Consider the following 20,922-nt stretch of genomic DNA (forward strand, 5'->3'; position numbering starts at 1 on the left):
TTTGGACGATATTGCGAGAAGTTTAAAGCAATTCAATGCGACGCGTTTCATTGTTCCATAATCGCAATAAAAGTTCGAAATTATTCAAATGCAACGAACTACCTTCCTATAAAAATTGCAATTATTTTACACAGAAAAGCAATAACTTCAATAAATATTAGAAATGGTTGGAATGCAATAAATAAATTACATCAGTTAATTAACATAAAATTTTTCCATCATGGAAATTAATATCAAAACAGCAAAACGTGAAATATATGCGAAATGAAGGTATAAAATTCGAAATTAATTTATTATTTGTTAATTATAAATATTCTCTCTCTCTCTCTCAAATATAAGTCACATAATAGTTCAAACATTTGGAATTCATTGTGCGACATATAATGTACCGTATCGAACATTCATATATCGTCTTTATTCAATAATGCTTGTAATTAAACAGTGCTTTAATTAACAAGATATGGTTCGATATAATGTGAGTGCATACATGTACAAGATGGAAGGCACGTGTTTTCCTGTATTTATCTCGCAAAGTTCCACATCTTAGAACTTTTACTCACCTTATAAAATGTTTTTAGATATAGATAACTTATAATTACAGATTTCTATATTTAGACTGCTGATTCCTATATAATAAAAAGAAATGAACCTAATTTCGAGTTTATCCTTAATTTAATTCATGTATGCACATGTGCTACGAGTACGTGATATTATCTGGTGATTTATATGTAAGAGTACATGAACTTGAACAGTGGGCTGTCTTAAGTTATCTTCAAACATGGCGGCGAAGTTGACAGTCTAGATATAGAAATATTTGGCTGGGTTCGGGAAGACGCTATTAGCGCTATTTGTGTCATTCTATCTTTATCGTCCATTAAACGTGAAACAAGGGTAGTATGACACAAATAGCGTTGATAGCGCGCTCCCCGAACGCAGCTTATGTTTATGACAGATAACAATAAAAAGAGAGATATAGTCGTGTTCGCTACGTTTCCTTGTAAATGTCAATTGGACGGAAATCTCAATCGCGAACGAGACAAACTTCGATAGTTTTGTTTACTGGGAAGACAGGGGATTACACGAAATGTAAATTATTTTCAATTGGCATCACCTTACACTCTATTCTTTGTTCGTATTGATAATAAACTAGTTTCTGATAATAAGGGAATTACTATTTACTTATTATCACACACTTGGTTGTTCTACGATATTCTCGCGGGACTTATAAATAAATACAGGAAATGGATTTCGCAACGCTGCTACAAGAACATTATCTTTTTCTTCAAGTTATAATGCATAAAAGAAAATAAATTAGAACATAGAACAATGTTAATAACAAATAGCCATTTGCGACTTATCAGTCATGTCTAGTAAATGTATCACTAAGGAATAAAAGGGAATGATACCCAAGTGGAGATAGAAAAAGCTTCATCACTAATTATCGATTTACTGATTTCCAGGAGAAGATAATCGCCTCTGATATGGATTTTGAAGTAATCGTGGAGAACATTCGATCACACGTAACAGCAACGCATCGATATAATCCTCTAGATCGGTAAGTCTCTTGTTCTTCTCCGTGACTTGCGTCTGCAGTCGCAATGCCAATTCTATTAGATCCTGCAAGTAAAATGTTTTGTTTAAAATGAAACATTTAATTGAATAAAATAACAATTGTTTTACAATAAAAAACTTGTTTCATCAAAAAAATGACGATTACACATTCCTCTTCAATAAAAAACTAATAAGAGCTTAAGGCGATGCTAGAGTGACGATCGAAGTTAATCAAGGTCGATAGTACAGACATTTTTAAATTCCAAATTCGACAATAGTGACATCTTTCATTCATTTCTTATACTTATTATATATCGTTGTGTCTCGCTCAAACGCATTCATCTGTCCTTATCTAACATATTGCAACGCCATCTCTTAGAAAGAGATCAACTAAAATACTGCTCGGTTTCATGGCTTCACGTCAATTTTATTCGTAGTATACGAACGAAATTTTTGGCGACTCTTTTCTCTTATACCAAAGCCCTTACCTCATTTCTAAAAGTATAGGAATGTTCTTCGAGGTTTTCTGTAGGCTGCTGGCTACTTATTTTAAACGGGTAAAATCTGAAACTCTTATATGCAGCACATATTGTGACGAGTTGACTGCAGGAACCGGTAACAAAACTACAATTTTTAATTTTTTTTCATTTTTCATATTAAATTGTAGCTGGCAGCCTGTGTTGTTATTGATACTTTAATTGTGGGAAGGACTTTTCAATCCATAAACAATTAAGAGAAAAGAGTCTTTAAAAATTAATGGTAAAACAGGACATTCCAGCATCCCCTTAAATTTAAACAAAAAATTAAATTTAAAAGGAAACATTTTTACGCTTCGATATTTACTTCTCTCGATTTTCCTTCGAATTGGTTAAGGACCTCGTGCGGCAGACGACTTTTAGAATTTGCAGCATTCTTAACGGCATCCTCGCCGCCGATAATAATCCTTTCGGAAGACAGATGATTCTCGTCATTAATGTCTTTGAATTTGCTCTCCTTGTCTTTTTTCTTGTCCTTCTTCACATGTTTTTCCTCTTTAAGATTTCGTGGATCACATTTCTCATCCTTCTTATCCTTCGGTTTATCTTCCTTCACAAATTTCTCTTTGTTTGCAGAGAGTTTCTCCTTGCTCGCAGTGAGTTTTTCATCTTTGTTCTTTGGATGAAGAATTTCCCTCGGCGCGGGACTGGGAGGTTCCGGAAGATCTTTCAATCTCGATGTAATCGGCGATATCGAACGAATAGGCGATATGTCGCGTTTGTTATCTTTCGGTTCATCCACCACAATCTTAGGTTTGCTGTCCCATCTGATGAGTACAACATGCAACATTGTTTATCATGCTCATACAGTTTACTTAATAAATCTATTTGTAAAAAATAAATTGTTATAAAGGAGAAAGGCTACGAATCCAAGCTAGTTGTTAATCGCTAAAAATTAACTATATTCTAAATCCGATCGCTATAATCGCTATAATGTAATTTAAAATACAAACGTTTCAATCTTCATTAGATCATCTTCAGTGTAACTCATAAAAATTATAATCTATTTGATATATATATTTTTATTACTGTTATAATAATTTTAATTTTGTTAAATATTTATTGCATTGTAAAATGAGTTATGGTTTCTTTTCTAATGTTTGTATTTTTTTTTATTCCTGTTGAAAATAAACATCTTCAAACATTTCACCTTTTAGGCACGCTGCTCGCCTGCTTGCCATAGAGTTTTAAACCCCATTCGTCATCCTTCGTTAAATTGTCGACCTTTGACAGATTTGTTGTGGACGCGCTCATAGCAAACCGTGGTGGTTTGCTCGGAGCGGCATTAATTGGCACCGGTGGCGTGTGTACCTCGCTGAAGACATTGCTCTGCGAGCCATTCGAAATGCCATTAGCATTACCGCTGTTAACACCCGGGTGCACGGGTGCATTCAGCGATGAGGCTGAACTTTTATGGGATAAATCATCGAACTGTAACAGATAAAAAAATAACTAAAGAAATTATATCCAGAGTCTGTTGAACAGATTTATTTTCAGTATTCGTCCAATTCGTTACGTTTATATACATCTTCAATATATGTATGTGTATTATATTTACCCCAAACCAGAAATATAATAAAATTAATCAAATCTTCCTTTCACTCTTCATTAATACCGCTAGTATATAACGATACCGCTTGCTTTTACTTACTGTGAATTCATCTTCATCCTCACTGATAACTCCAGGATCGGCTTCACCTGGTTCTTGTCGCGTGATTTTGATTTCACGTTCCTCCTTCTCGTTCAGATTATTTCCATCGAGCCGATTCTTACTCTTGCCTTTGACTTTGTTTCCAATTGATTTGGCTAATTTCTTCAGGCCTTTGCGTTTTTCAAGACTCCCGATACTGAGCAAACTACCGCCGATTGTCTGTGCAGCTGTGGACAATTGTCCCAAGGAGCTTTTGTGACGCTCCTTTTTACTTAGGTCGGTCAGACTTCCAGCTTTTACGATAAAGCCAATCCTCACTTCGAGCTCGCCTCTCTCCTTCGTGTTCTCTTTGCCTGGTTTACTGTTAAGAGCGTACCTAATACAAGCGGATTTATTCCATCACAAATTGAGAACAGATGAAATGTGCATATGTCTTATAAAGTAAATTTTAAATCTTAATAAGTCCAATAATTGAAATCTTTTTATTTGTTAACAATAAAAAAGAAAATTTATAAAACGCTATAAATCTTTTGAGGCAAACAACGAATAGTATAAAGATAAGTATTATACAAAATGTAAACTCTACTATACGGAGTATTTGAAAATTAGTGATAAGTCTTTCGCACAGGGGCAGAATGGATTAAACTGAGAAGAAAAGTCTTTTATCATTTCGCAATAGTTAACAAGATATTAATTGCCGAAAATTGGTCTTTAATCATTTTTTACTCAAATACTATCATCTTTACAGAAAAACTGCAAAAGACAAAAATTGTTTATTTTCTTCTCATAGAATTTTACGAATTTTTTCAGAATTTTTTATCAACTTTTTAGCACTGCATTTTCTCATTTTTACCAACATGAGAAAATACGGTATTAAAAAATTCTGAAAAAAATTCTTAGAGTTCTATGAGAAGAAAATAAACCATTTTCGTCTCTTGCAGTTTTTCTGTAAAGTAGTTGATAATATTTGAGTAAAAAATTATTAAAAACCAATTTTCGGCAATTTTTAGCAATTAATATCTTGTTAACTATTGCGAAATGGTAGAGGACTTTTCTTCTCAGTTTAGTCCATTCTGCCCCTGTGCGAAAGACTTATCGCTAATTTCCAAACACCCTGTATACTAAAAGAAAAAATTCAATTATATATTTGACCATATCAGAAACTTATTGTCATACAAACCGAATGGTCGATTATAGTATCACGTTATAAGAATGCCAAAAGGAATGCGAGTGATTAATGAGATAAGTGATACGCAACGAGTTCTCTTTCCCGAGTTATTTTTCTGTAGGCGGGAGGTGTGGGAGAGATTTGCATGAAAAACGCAATTTACAATTAACGTTATCGTAAACACACCATCGATTCCTGGGCCTCTCGTATACGTCGAAGCTGGAGAGTGGTATACTGACAGTGCCAAGAAACTCGTCGACACCCAGGAAGTTGCGATGTAGAGCAGTGAGGACGATTTCCGCGGTATTTCCTTGCTCTGGAATCAACAGCTCGCATTCCTCGTGCCAGTCCACGTCCTTGGTAGCCTTTTCTTTCACCGACGTCTGGTACTTTTCCTTGCCGAGTGTGATTGTAACGAAGCAATCGTTGGTCTCTGCGTACGTACATTCACAATTTGGTGTGTTACTTCGTGACGTGGGCGAGAATCCCGGTGTTGACCGGGAGCGAGGTCAGGAGATTAATGAGATGTGTATAACGGGAATTAAAGATCTCACTTGGTAAGAAAATACGTCTGATCTCGATCGTTGTAGAAATGCCGTCTTAAAAGATTGCTTATTTAGTATTTGTATTAAAAAAAGAGAAAATTCAGTTCCGATTTCGGTTTAATTTTAACTGAAGAAAGCGTTACTTGGTTCGTGCACATTTATTAGATGTGTATTAATAAAATTAAATTAATTTAGGTATAAATAGAAATCACACACAGAGTTGGAAAGCGCTACTTTTTCCGTTCTTTTTCGTTACTTTTTATAATAAACAATTTGATACTGACGTTGCAATTTTTTATAACTAAACGCTAAGATTATACTAAGGTTGGAAAAGTCGACTTTTCCAACATTAGCACAGCTTTAGCATTTATTTATAAAAAATTGCAACGTCATGTTTATTATAAAAAATAACGGAAAAGTAACGGAAAAATTAACGCTTCCCAACTCTGTAGAAATTGATATAATAGAATTGAAGTAAAAAGTCAATTATATTTTTCATGCAGGTAATGAAATGTTATTTAATCCGACAACATATGACGCGCTTCTAATTTATATATCTTTCCACAGATGCAAACCTATCATTAACCATAATGTATGTTCTTTCGTTAGCAGCATTTGCTTATTTTACGATTAATAAAGGAGTAATGTCACAATGTGTGTGTAGCGGATGAGCATTGGAAGTCATTAACTCGTCGCGCAATTACACTGATTATTAGGTCGAGAAGATAGCTTACATGCTCACATTATATTGATTGCAGTTGGATTACTAACTTGTAAATAAAGTCCTATCAAATATTCCTAAATACACTTTATAAAATTCCTATGTTAATTTTTTTCAAAGCGACAAAATTTAATGACAAACTTTATGATTTGTATTTACTTCGTATAACTTATAAATTTTTTATATTTATTTTTGTATTCTCTGAGTTTATTAAATGAGTGTGATGCATCCTTATTTTATAAAAATTCTTCTCAGAAAATCTGACATATTTTCGTTACTTATTTTCAGCAGAACGTCGATTTCTTAATGCATAAAATGATATAAAAGTTTGTGATGGATCGTATTACTTTAATTCTGCTGAATCTCTCAATAATTCAGCTGTCATCCGTTTTCTCTCATTGATGCGTGCATCATCACGTTTCTTACTTACCTACACGTTATTCATGTGTTTGCGCCAATACTGAATGACCTCGTATTCCGCGGCTATTTTAGGTCATGAATCATCCGGTTTTCGCTGGCAAGGTAATCTGAATTTGCAAAATAATACGCACAAATTTTCGTATATAAATATATATATATATATATATATATATTTCGCCTTGAACGAAATTTGAATTTGACATGGCGATGTACGAAAATTTGTGCGTATTGTTTTGCAAATTCAGATTACTTTGCTAGCGAAAACCGGATGATTCATGACCTAAAATAGCCGCGGAATACGAGGTCGTTCATGTATTGGTGCAAACACATGAATAACGTGTAGGTAAGTAAGAAACGTGATGATGCACGCGTCAATGAGAGAAAACGGATGACAGCTGAATTATTGAAAGATTTTAAGATATTGTGTTCAGGATGCTTTAGGCATTAGGAGATTGAAGGCTTTTTATAATTTATCTAATTTTCACATATTTTAAATAATAATATATTTAATGCATATCTTGTTACATATATTTAATAAATTTTCATAAATAAAAGGCTCATCAAGATGAGTAAATATTTTCAAATGTATTCAAATTATAATAGTAACAAAATCGTATAACTTACTGTGTTTTCCTTTAGTTAGTAGGTCCTTGGCCCTCTGAACTGTAAACAAATGAAAATAAAATGTCAGTCTAATAATAAACGCAGAATACGTACCGAGTGATATTAAATGATATGCCGTTTATGCGTACTATAATTTATTAGCGTTTTCGACACGATCGGGTTTGCACCAACCTGGGTTGGATTAATCTTTCCTATTGGTTGACGTCACACGCTCTACCAATAGGAGAGCGCAAAACGCCATTAATCCAACCCTGGTTGGTGCAAACCCGGCCCAGCTGGGCTATGTGGGAATAATAAAGTGACGCATGCGCACTAAGCAAACGCTATGGCTGCTCAGTAATGTATGTATCTTGGTAAGATCTGAGGTATCGTTAGGTCCCTAGCAAGGAAGGAAATATGAAGGAAGTAACAAAGAGAAGAAAGTTCCTTTAAACAAATAGAATAAATAGTTAATACAAATAATAATAAAGAAATGTATTTGTTTGTTATTTTTTACGTCTGCAGCTGATTTATTACGTGAACTTACTCCAATACGCTTGTTAGGACTTAGGCGTCGTCTACAATACACGGAGTAAGAAGAGTAAGAAATTGACCAATCACAGTCGATTATTCTTCTCACATTCGATTGTGATTGGTCAATTTCTTACTCTTACTTCTTACCCCGTGTATTGTAGACGACGCCTTGGAGTTAGTAGGAACTGTAGTACGATCATGTTGAAGCATTTTGGAGCATGCGACGCGAACAAACTTTATATTTGATATTCAGATTGGAGTAAGTAGGAGCTATGGTCGGAGCATGTTGGAACATGTTCAGATATATTGGAGTATACGACGCGAACAAACTTATATTATCATAATTTTCTATTGCGCATTTGTTTATTTTTGCTTTTTGTTACATAATGATTACCTACCTCTCGCAAAAAATGCATGAAAATTTGTAAAGACTTAGAGTGCCCCTTTACGGGGCACGGCCGGCACGGGCACCTAACGGTTAACGGTCTCAGATACGTCTGTGAAAGCTGCCGACACGTGACTGTGACGGTCAGCTTGCGCATGCGCATAAACATTCCCATGTGAGAATAATTCCCACACAGCTCATCACTGATTACCTGGTCGGGCCGAAAACGCTATATGTTATTTTTACTTAATACGTGTTAAAATAAATTGCCAATTAGATAGATAATTTGATTTAAATTAATCTTTTAATTTGAGTTTTTAATATTAACAATATATTCATAAAAATATTATAAATATAGTATATTCATAAATAAATCATAAATAAGCAGATATGACGTGCAAAAATACTGCATGTTCGATCGTTTTATATCGCGTGCTTGTATTTAAATATTAATGTAAAATCGAGGCAATAAGTCATCATGAAAACAGAGATTTCTTTAACTTTTTGACCTACAATCACGATTTGGTCCATAAACAATAAGCACGAGTCAGACTCCTTACTACGAGTCTCACTTACCAAATTCCTTACCACGAGTCTCACTCGTGGTTGTAGGCCAAAGGGTTAACAGCTCTCGCGCACATCTACTTTTTTTTTCGATCGACTTTCCATGACCCGTGGGCACGAGAAAATCTCACGTTATATGGCTTTCGTGCATAATCGCTCTCGTTTATATCAGAGTAAAAGACTATGTTGCACATATCATACATATATCAGTTACCGCCCCTTTCGCGATTCCGAGAAATTAATTATTATTTTATGATCTTTCATTTTTATGTCGTTGCTTATTTCTTCAATATTAATGCCATAATTTATAAAGATAAAAAGTATCAATTTAAATATAACAAATAGTAAAAATTTTATATTTGTATAAACAATATTTTTAAATAGCTCGTAACAAACGACGTAATATATGTATGTAATAAATAAGTCGTGTTCAGTTTGCATTTTAGATCCTGTTTTAGATTCTAGTTTCGCCATTTTAGATCTCTTTAACAATGAATAATATATAAGTTATAACATCGAAAATAAAATGTGAAACAAATTAAGAACTCTGTAATAAGCGATCAAATTTGATCGAATTTTATTATGCGATTTAATTATGCACGCTAAATATATGAAAATGGTGCATCGTGACTTTGAAACTTGTAATCAAGAGGCTTATTGATTAAGCCTTCGTGTAACTTCTGCGAAATTTTAATCGAAATACAGAATTTAAACAATAAAATTACACGGTTACAACATTCTCAGACATTTTCCGGCAATTTCACCGTATTACAAACGGAGGTCGTCCCTTCTAGTAGAAGACTATTTCTTTTGCATTTAATCGAGATATACCTGTAAAAAAAGAAAATATATGTTATGCGCGCTAAAAAAATTAAGATGATAAGGAATTGAAGTAGAAAATTGAGAAGATATTTTACTTGTTTGCTTTTTTGATATTAAACCAATAATTTTTCAGTAATATGTATTGAGTTATTAAATCATGACACTTGGCCTTTGCAAGCGCATCATTGCGGAACTTGAAATCTGAATTTACATAATACGCAAGATCTTGTAAAATGATTACGAAATAAATGCGTGCGATAAAAAAGGAAAGAACTGCACTTTGTCTCTCTTCGAACTGTAATCCGTTAGCTTGTAACACGAAGCGTTACCGAATAACTGTCGGAGGCACTTCCTCGTTCTCACACGCGCAATAGCGTCTGGCGATGAACCGTAATAGACGTATGAGATACGAGGAAGTAACATATTCTCCGATTTCTCGTGCACCGAAAGAAAAGAGCCGGGAGAACTGACTCTCCCATTGCATCCTCTTTCACGGTCGGATTAGAGTCGAGATTGGACTCGCCGCGACGAAGACGCAGTCAAATACCGTTTAGTCTGATAGATACTGGTACATTTTTCAACGCTTCGTGCGTCTCAACAACGTGATCGGATTGCGATGATTCGACGACACGCAATTACATTTCTTGACTGATCCTTTATAAGCTTTTCCTAAGGATTTTTTAGATCTCGGGTTCATCGCGAATTTTCTTCAAGGAATTTTACAGAAATATTTATACTAAAAAAAAAACTTTTTTACTAAATTAAATTGTCTTTATTTCTTTCATTGGAGAATGTATGTGAGGAGCATTTCAAAATACGTTTTATCCAAAATTTCGTTTTTTTTTAGTTAGAGATGGCGTAGTGCTCAGTGTTGAATGACTTGTAAGCTACTTTGAGATGTTCAAAAAGCATTTCTTCATCGTTAATTTATATGCTGAAAAAACATAGTCGATTTCAAAGTGCATTATGCTTTTTTAATTAGAAACAAACAAAATGCATTTATTTAACATTTTTAGCAACATTGTTAAACAATTTTTTTTTTATATTTTACATCCTACTGATTGACATATTGTTATTTTCTATAAAGTGCGTAGTTTTCTTGTGTGCGTAATTTCTTTCTGTCTTTCTCGTTTTCTGAAAATTATAAATTTTGGACAAAACGCATTTTGAAAGTCTGCTCCTCATGTATTTAAATCAAATAGATATGATATGTTTGACTTAAATACATATATTCTTCATCAAAAGAAATAAAGACAAACTAAATTAATTTAGTCATAAACAATTTTTTTTCTCAGTGTCAACTCTGTAAATTCTGTAAAAATGTTTTACAGATAAATAAGTAATAATAATCGGAATTGAGTGAACATAAGATTCAAAGATTTTTGTTGTTTAGATATTCGGTCTAGTTGTGAAATACTTTATGTAAAGGAAAGGAGAGCATCGAATAACTGCTAAATATACTTTCACGCGTTGCCCGTTTTGTGCACCAAGGTGCAAAAGAACCGGAAACTTCATTCGAAGAAGTCGCGAGACGAGGATTTATAATTATATGCATTATACGATATATAGCATAAGAATCAATTTTCTCTGTTACAATTTTATAGCGCACATGCTATTGAAAACGATAAATAAGAACTTGTTCACAATTGTGATTTGTGCATGCCTTTACATAAGGGTGTTTTAAACATTTATTTTGACACTTTATAGTCCATGGGAGAATGTTGTCTCTGAATCACCCTGAGGAAACTTTCCGGATTCGCACCTGGTGTCGATCACCGTTTTGAACACAGATGTCCAGCTTTCCTTCCCCCCGTACATGTGTCCGTTGCAACGGAAATTCTCGGCCACGATACTCTCGATTTGACACCTGCCAACGTCCGAAGGTAAAAGTTTTGCGCGCGCTAATTAAGGAGACAAGTACTCTAAAACGCGAGTATGCTTTCGCGAATTAAGCCACACTCTCAGTAACAGGGTTCTTATCTTCTGATCGATTCGTGTAGTGAACGGTGTATTCCAATTAAAAACTTCATAAACTGCATACTAAAGCTTGAAAGACTATAATAAATTACTGGAAATTAAATTATCGTAAGAGTCGAGAGGGAAGATAATAATTAGACAAGGAGAAAGGAGATTAAATTTAGATTATCAGAGAAGATATACGTGTGTTTTAAAAATCAGCTGATGAGTAACATCAATAATAGCAATACATAAAGTGAGTCATTGGATATGTTATGATCAAGAAATATCGAGCAAATGCTCGCCATTCGAAATTTCGTTATGTAGATTTTAACACACGATAAATTCCTTCACGCAAGATAATATAATACCAGTCAGGTGTTACAATAGAATATTTTCACGAGCTAACGTTTATTTGCAGCACAACGATGCAGTTGCATGATTGCATCGTGTTTAATTGCTATCAAAATTAATTGAAATTATTACTAGAAATCGTTACAAACGATGCAAAAAATTACGATTCTTTTATACGATAATCTTAAAAAGTCAAGGAAATGAGAGAAAAAGAAAAATAAAGAAGATAAATAATATAGTTCTTCAATTAATTGAGGATGTCTTCAGAGATAACATCATTTCACAAATTATCAACAGTGACAAATTATCTTAGCATGTTTTTTATAAAATGCTCTTTTGCGCCATTAAGGGAATCAATATTTAAATTTGAAGCCAACTTTAGAAAATCTATCATTTTGTGACCTATAATTCTATACAATTTCTCTCTATTCTAAAATCGATAATTTAATTTTTTCTAAAAAAGCGTGCAGAACATTGGAAATTTATTATAATTTTGTACGTCTTTAGTACATAGTTGTTTCTTTCCAGAATTTCCTTTGTAACGTTGATGTAATTATATCCTTGGAAAGTATCCACAAGACGCACTTTTGTCTTTGTAGGAAATTGTGCAATTTAAGGTAGAGAATCTATAATTTTATTTTGACTTATAATTCTGTAATTTCTATTCTAAAATCTACAATTTTATTTTCTCCAAAAAAAGCACATTGAAAATTCATCAAATTTTTGTACGTCTCTTATATATAGTTTCTCTCTAGAATTGTCTTTTTAATATATCGATGTAATTATCCTTGGAAAGTGTCCAGATATTCGGCGCGTGACGAATACAAAGATTTCATGATGCGGTTATGTAATTCTTTTTCTCATATAAAAAAACAAATTTAACTGGCAAAGTTATAGAGGAGACTTTTAAACAAAACCACTCTTAAATGAAAGAAACGTAATGCGTCGGACGTGAGCGTGCAATGCGAAAAAAGAGAAAATTATTTTTCGAGCGATGCATTCTCAGACAGTCTTTAAATACACGTTTCTCGCGTGCACCACGGTGCAACGATGACACGACGACACATCGCACAGCAGCGGGTATCTCATTGCGCATGTACTCTCTTTGCGTCTTTTTCAATTTAAGATAACGAGAGATATAAACCAAACCACCCTCATAGCGCATTCTCAGCTAAATTGCGGTATTATTTGCGTTATCGACGATAAGATTAGAATGTCAGGAGGAAAGAAATGATCTATTTAAACTAAAGCTCTATTTGTTTTCAAGAAAGAAGAACATGTTTCTTTCAATATTCATCAAATTCTACCCGTTCTTCAGTGCTTTCCAACAAGAGACATATAATGTAACACAGTGATCATTTCATCTTTAACATTGGCAAACAACAAGGATATAATGATTCACTGTAGAGATACTATAATCTAACCACAAGCAATTTTGTCGAGAGATAAAGATATGTATAATTTCTCCATGTATATATACTATCTCATGCTAACTTGTACTGTTTCGCTCTATAACTTTAATTAAGATCATAGAGTAAGATGGTATAAATTAGAATAAGACAATATATATATATATATATATATATATATGTATATCTATATGTATATGGGGAGAAATTATATGTACTTTTCTCTCTCGTAAGATTTTATCGAGACTGAATTAGAGATCAGTAATAGATGGAAAAAGATTGCAATCACTGCTAATTAATAATTACTCTCTATTCGTGGCCAGATTTTGATATAGGGTCTCTAATTCATTGTGTTACACTGTGTCATCTGTGTTCTCGTTGGAAAGCATCATTATCTCTTTAAAAGTCTTTTCTTAACACCAGCATGATTATGCGCTTGGAAAGTGTCCACAAATACAAGGAGAAGCTCCGTTTCTACGTTTCACGATAGTCCAGGGCTCAAACAGTCCGGGGTACATTCCTGAACAACGGCGATGACAAGGCTTCGGGGTTTCGCTCGCCTAGTTTTCTACGAACGCAAGAGACACGTAACCTCGTATATAAGTATATGCATCTATATGTATTCGTACATATATATATACTATGTAACAATCGAGTTACGGCACGCATTCCTCCGCAGCGCGTCCCGCGCATCCGACCACCTGTCGAAAAGGGAGGAGAGGAAGGGACGAGATACGTGCCGTAGTTATGACGGCCGTCGTCGCGATATCACATGCTTACCTGTCACTTGAACGTGCGTCGGGCTCCACATTTTGTGACTTCCTGGATTTCTTTCAACTGCTGGCAAGGCGAAATCGACCTAGCGCTCGCCGACTCCGCTGTTCCTGCCGTTGCACTCGTCCGATTCTTCGCGACGACGATCACGACGACGCTTTCGCGAGGCGCGACGCGCTACGAAGAAAACGTTCGCATCACGCGGCCGTGTCTCGCGCACTGGTCAACCGCCTCTCGCAGCTCGCAGCCCTCGCGCCCGCTCGACTTTGCACAGTCCGCACGTCCGCACTCCGAGAACCGGGAGTCACGTCCAATGTCCAATCACGTCGACAGTCGAACATTCACCACGTTCCTTGCTACCTTGCTTCGCGACAACCAGAGACCAGCGACGACCGACGAGACGAGTCGACGACTGCGATTGTACACTGTACTGTACGTACCACGGTGCGCGCCGCGCCTTCGAACTTCCAACTGCTTCGAACTCGAACAACCGCTAGGCGCTACGTGCGTCGCTGCGCAATGCGCCTGGCGTCGGCAGCGTCAGCCAGCGCCAGGTGCGGACACTGCGGACTGAACGGGATCCATTGCGCAGCTATCTTCACGATGCTTCACTGCGCCGACCGCGCGTAAAAATTTGAGTTTTTAAATTATAGTAAAATTCATGGGGCTGCGTTTAGCAGAACAGTTTACAACTGTTGTAAAGTTTTTTTATAATATCTAAATATCTCGGTTCGCGAGGCAGAGCGACACTTTTTTCTGCCAGATTCTTTCGTTTCATGCAAAAACGCGTCGAATGAGCCTAATTTTATCGAAATCGGAGGTGAGGGAGGTATTCTGAATAATTACCAAGAATCCATTACAACTACTAGTTGCAGCTATTACGTTATCTTTTAATATAATAAACGTTCTTTTTAAATTAAATTTTATAATATAATTACTATTCTTTAAATTAATCTTATAATTAACATTCTTCTCTGGATAGTTTACTACAAATTCAGCCTTGAGTATGCAATGTATCAAGAAAAGAAAATGCATCAAGACAAATATAGTATTAAAATATACATGTATATTAGTTTTAATTGCATAGCTTTGGCCTTCATACTTGCAGATTTCTCATTCATCTCTTATACATCTGATTAACCATATCCTGAACGAAGCTTTAATTAACCTATTCGCAGCCTGCGATCATCGCATTGATAAGAATTTATGCTGCCACAATCATGAGAAACGCTTCGTGTGCTTCGGATTTTGTAGTACATGATATAAATGATAACTATAGCGCGACTTTTGACCTTAAAGCGAGTAAACATCGTTATTAACACAAGAACAATATTATTAATACTAATGCATAAACGCAATGATTATTAACTTCCTAATTAGAATTCAGATTTGTTTTTGAATCTAAGTAGTAAATTATTTATTTAAAAACTTTCGATTTATATTTAAAAGTTGCTAGTTTGAACTAAAGAATTATAGATATCTCGAATAAGAAATCATTTTTTACAAATAAATGATTATATATTCTAATATTTAGTTCACTTTGTCGTACTGCTGACGTGAAATTTGATATAAACTAACCATTGTGTCTCATGCTTTTTCCGACACATCATCTGAATATACTAAATGTATTTTTATGCTGTATGTATGCTCATTAACTTAAATTTATGATATGAGTGAGCTATAGATACCATAAACGGCGATTCTTATTGTAATCGAATCACAATGCGACGTTAATATATTTCTATAATTAATAGAATTGATACAAGCAGCAATTAATTGTGATTAGTGCAGAAAATTATCACAATCACTGCTAATTAATAATTATTCTCACGAATGTCGATTTTATCATTAATCGTAACAGCGAAATTTGGATATAAAATAATCTAACTTGGGACTAGACGGTGATCTTGTTACCTATTCGACATACGACAATGTTGTCAGATTAATATATAATACAAGCTTTATAATAAATGCAAAGCTAGGCTTATTTGTCTGTTTGCGGAGAAATCAGAAAAGATGATTACAGTTACAAAACTATACTAAGCGGTTTTATTACGCTTTATGTTATAACATTCCGCGCAATTGCCCGCAAAGATTACTAAAGAACGGAAATGACGAGATGATACGCCGCATCATATAATTGCTTTTCATTTAATATTAACATTAAAATGAGGTTCTGCGTGAAAGCAACATTTTCTTATTTAATTCTTTGATATTCTAGGTTCAATCTTCGACGCTTAAATGCATCTCATACAGAGGAATAATTTCCTTTATTACGCGATGGCTCGCCCACTTTTATTGTCATGTTATTTTATTGTTAGTTTGCGAGTTTTACAACTCGCTTTTTATCATGATGTAATCGTGTTCGCTTAAATCGACGGTGTTACGTCGACGTGATTGCATCACACCCTGCATTACGATTATCATGCAATTGTCTGCGTTTCGCGGAAAAAAACGCCGAATCAGTGTACTTGTCGAATGTGTGTCGGTAATTAATGTGAATTGGGAGAAACGTGATTGCGTTCAGAATGTTATTGTGTTTCAGTAAGAGCAAGACAAAATGTCAGCCAACATTGTGGAAAACAATTAAAATTTTTTTTTACATGTATCTGTTACACTGTTTAATTGCGATTTATTTCTTTGTTAACGATAGCGGTATGCTTGTTTCTTCCTCAGACATTAAATAACTATGAGTCAATTGAGGAAAGAACATATTAAAATAGATATATAAATGAGCACTCATTTATATTAGCATGACAATCCTGCTTGGCTCATCATCCTTTTTAAGTATTTTGTTTTAAAATTTTTGAGCCCATAGTATATTGATTTCTTAATTAAAATTGTGTTATACTCATAAAATAAAAGCATGAGAGATATTCAAAACAATCAATCAGCCGAATTCATTGTCAGATCTTATATTCAAGACCGTCTTATATTCAAGTACGGTCTTAAGAAGTTACGAACCAATCAGAGGGCTGCGTCTTAAGATATTACTTAAGACGATCTTGAAATAAGAATCGATTATGAATACCGGCCAATGTGTCGGAATATAAGAAAGAAAATAGTATCGAAGTATAAAATAGTATCAAAATATAGAATTAAATAAAGGAATTTTAGGCTCTTCGATTTTTCATCTATTTATTTTTTAAAATTGTATCGCGTTGGAATGCGTTTTGAAATTACTAAAATTTCTGATATTATTGAAAATTTAATTTAGAGCATACGTGAGAATTATGGATTTTTAACACTATAGGTCTGTCGCGTTATTTGTACTTTTTGAATTTAATATATAAAAATTCGCTTTCTCTTTCTCTAATTTCCGAATAAATAACACAGGCCGACAAAATTTAGGGAGGGGGGAGTCATGCTTTAAACTTTAAAAGATGTTTCCGTTATAGGATTTTGATGCGCTGTAAGCGACTACGTTGTCCATTTTTTTCTATTATTCTTCATTTTTTAAATAATCGCAAAAACAGTTTTTTCCGGAAGTAACTTTTTTATTAATTTTTTCCGGCTAAACAAAAAATGATATCGAGGTCAGTTTAGCGGCATTTAACTTAAAAATGTCCCAACAATATTAAAAATATTTTTTCGATACTTATAAAAATGTTTTATGCAAACAAAAAACTTTGGAAAAATCGTAAAAAACCTGAAAAAATTGACAAATTTTGAAACATAAAAGCGAATAATTCGAAAAAAATCGTAAAAAATATCTGACAATTTATACTTATAGCTGTATGTTTCTAGTTTAAATCCTTTTTTGAAAGACTAATTTCCGACCATTTGTTCAAAAGTTATTGAATTTAAAGCGCCAAAGCAGCTCGCGCGTCACCTACAGTGCGCGATGTCCTCTCGAGTCTGATACATAGGCTATATATAGCAAATGTTTCGAAGCATTTTTTGATTGGTCAATTAGTGAAATTCTTTCTTCCGATTGGTCAGTCAAATGCTTCCAAAGCGTTTGTAACACCAAGTGGACCGTACCCATAGCCACCGAATACAGGAGCATGTTGTGTAGTCTTTTTTGGTTACTGATTTCAAATCTGAAGTAAAAAATGTGCAATTCAAAATGGCGGATCCAATATGGAGGACAAGAATTTTATAAATCCGTACATAAAAATCGATATCTGATAGATTTTGTAAATCTCTGATTACTATTGTAATCACAATTGTCGAATTGAAAGTAGCAGATCCAATGACGATGAATACCCAAGCAGCAAAGTAGGACATCTTAACCAAGCCAAAATAAAATTGTCCTAATTAAGACAAGAATGACCAAATTTCAGCTTAAAATATGTCTTAAAAATGAAATTGTATTTGAGGTTTTCTTTGCAGATAAAAAATTACCTAATTTCAACGTATTAATGTTTTCAAAGTTCATTTGCGTTTGAGGTAAAAAATTACTTATTAATTTTGATCTAATAAATTCTCTTTGAGTCTGGTAATGATTAATAAATTTCTGAGGTCATAAATTACCTAATATCGAACTGTATTTATGCCTTCAAAATCGAATAGACTTTCAAGTTGTCAAAATTTATAGGTAATTATTGACTTGAAGACGTTCGTTGATATTTCAATGATGTCACTGTTAACTTCGAAGTCGAGATTACCAAGGAAAGTTACCTATTAGTTAAATTTAGTCAGCACTTGATCCAAATGACCAACAAAATTAACTTTAAAGTAAATTGAACCAGTCTTGCCCTAAAAGTCTATATAATCCTGTATGTCAATTTTGAGCCTTCTACTTCACATTAGTACACTCTTGATTAGTACACTATTCATCAGAGAATTTCGCGAAAGGTTATGGCTGCTTTCCTTTTACGAGACACGAATCGACACAGTATAACACACTCGAACACAGTTTGATCGATGTATCAAATGGCGATTTCAACTTTGAAATCGATCTAACTAAAATAACGATTTTGAACTTAGAAGCTGGATATTGGTTGAAATTACCTATTAGTTATGAAAATGTCTTGAAAATCTATTAACTTAAAAGTCGAAATGTCCTAAAAAGGTAAATTTACCTACAAAGTAAACATATTTAAGCATTTAGTCTTCCTAATAGAGAAATTCAACTTATATGTCGAAAATATAAATATATTTGACTATTAGGTCTAAAAGTGTTAAATATGCTATGATATGTTATCGTCGCTATAGAAGAACAACTATAACCTACATAATTCTACATTTTTTAAATCATTTATTTCACATTTTCTATTTCTTCTATCATAGAAAATAAGCAATATTTTTAATCATTTCCAACCTACAAATCAAGGAACAACTCTATTAATTTGCTAAATGTAAAATATAAAATTAACAAATAATTAATAGTAAAGTAATAATATTTCAAAAGCTTCTCTTTTTATGGCGCGTTCATTTTAATGATTTAAAATAAAAATCTATACAGAAAATTTTCATTCGCACTTGTATTTACGTTATACGTCACGCGATAATCAGCTTAAAAACTGAATTAATGACGGTACTTCTTATACAAATATCACATCTGATGACTATTTCCCTTCATCTTTACGTATAGAATCATGGAATACATTATGCAGCGTTGCCACTCGCATGTGTTCCCGAAAGAAAAGAAACAAGATCATTCGCGTTAAGGAAGACCGCAAGACGTGGTCGTAATTAAGTCTAATTTAGGACACAATTAATATGAAAAATTACCAAAATATTATCAATACTCGATCTCCTACTAGTTCATTTGACCAAATCGAACTATGACCTATTGGGGAAAATACCTTCCATCACCTAATTAATACTATTAAATTACCGTCTTTTTCATTCCTCACTTACGTCAGATCGACGTAGATTTGACAATCATTACGTCAGATCTAATAGACTTTCGGACCTATCTGAAGGTCGATTGAACGTATTTTCGACTAATTTTGCTGCTTGGGTAGTAAATGTACATGCACGGAACAGTGATTTTAGCGTTACACTTATTATTATAAAGTGATACCTCCACGTGACACAGGATAAAAATCACCATTCCGTGTACATTTACTTATTATTCATCGCCATTGGATCTGCTATTTTCAATTCAACAATTGGGGGATTACAGTATAAGAAATCAGAGACTTACAAAATCGTATAATTAGATATTGTTTGGTAACATGTAACTTCCGGTGATTGATGAGGTAAAAGAATTAAATTAATGTACTGGTTAAAGTATTCCAGTGTTCGCCTTAGTTTTGCGTGTTCAAATAATGAATTTAAATGTGACGAGAAATGCGGCACCGAATATTATATTTCTCTATCGTTATTTCGCTAGCGCGGATTTATGCAGATTACTGCGAACTATTCAGAGATCTTCGGATAAGGAAAAATAGGCACTGACTCAAGATACTCGTATAAAATTAACTGCGTTTTTAATAAAGTATCGAACTACACTCCAATACGCGTCCGAGCTCTCCGAAGTCTCTTTGTCGAATCTCATATGCTAGCTCCGGAGTCTCGCTTGACTCCTCAACCTTTCTCGCATTTTTCTTCTCGAAACTTCTATACTTTCTATTTGCTTCTATTGTCTATTTTGTTTATTCGACCGCCGTTTCGACTTTATTATTATCTTTATTTTTGTTGTTCAAAATTTTAACCGATAATAATTTTCCAACCATTCGACTGCGTTTCTCTTTAATATCTACACTGTTAGAAATGTTCTTAAATTTCATTAACTTTTAAGTTACATAATTGAATTTAATTTGAATTTAATTTCATGACATTACATTAAATTTAATGTATTTGTAACTAAAAAGTAGGTACATGTACATAAAATTTAATGTATTTTTCATGAAAATTTATGAAATTTAATGTACTTTTCATAAAATTGTATTAAAAGTACATTAAATTTCATAAATTTAATGTACACGTTCATTACATTTAAGTAACTACTGTAACTTAATTTTCAGTTAAATCAT

General features: G+C 33.7%; 1 protein-coding gene across 1 annotated transcript; it reads right to left on the reverse strand.

Annotated features, from left to right (window-relative positions):
• Positions 1–320: 320 nt before the first annotated feature.
• On the reverse strand, positions 321–14,449 carry Rip11 (Rab11 interacting protein). The gene is made up of 7 exons (XM_018510224.1): positions 14,000–14,449; positions 7,217–7,255; positions 5,093–5,339; positions 3,739–4,114; positions 3,238–3,518; positions 2,395–2,854; positions 321–1,617 (listed from the first exon to the last, which is right to left on the reverse strand). Exons 1-7 carry the CDS (start codon positions 14,028–14,030, stop codon positions 1,447–1,449), a joined length of 1,605 nt encoding a protein of 534 aa, XP_018365726.1. The 5' UTR covers positions 14,031–14,449; the 3' UTR covers positions 321–1,446.
• Between the last annotated feature and the right edge of the window lie 6,473 nt (positions 14,450–20,922).

The sequence above is a fragment of the Trachymyrmex cornetzi genome, unplaced genomic scaffold, assembly GCF_001594075.2.
Source record: "Trachymyrmex cornetzi isolate Tcor2-1 unplaced genomic scaffold, Tcor1.1 scaffold326, whole genome shotgun sequence".
NCBI classification, from domain to species: domain Eukaryota; kingdom Metazoa; phylum Arthropoda; class Insecta; order Hymenoptera; family Formicidae; genus Trachymyrmex; species Trachymyrmex cornetzi.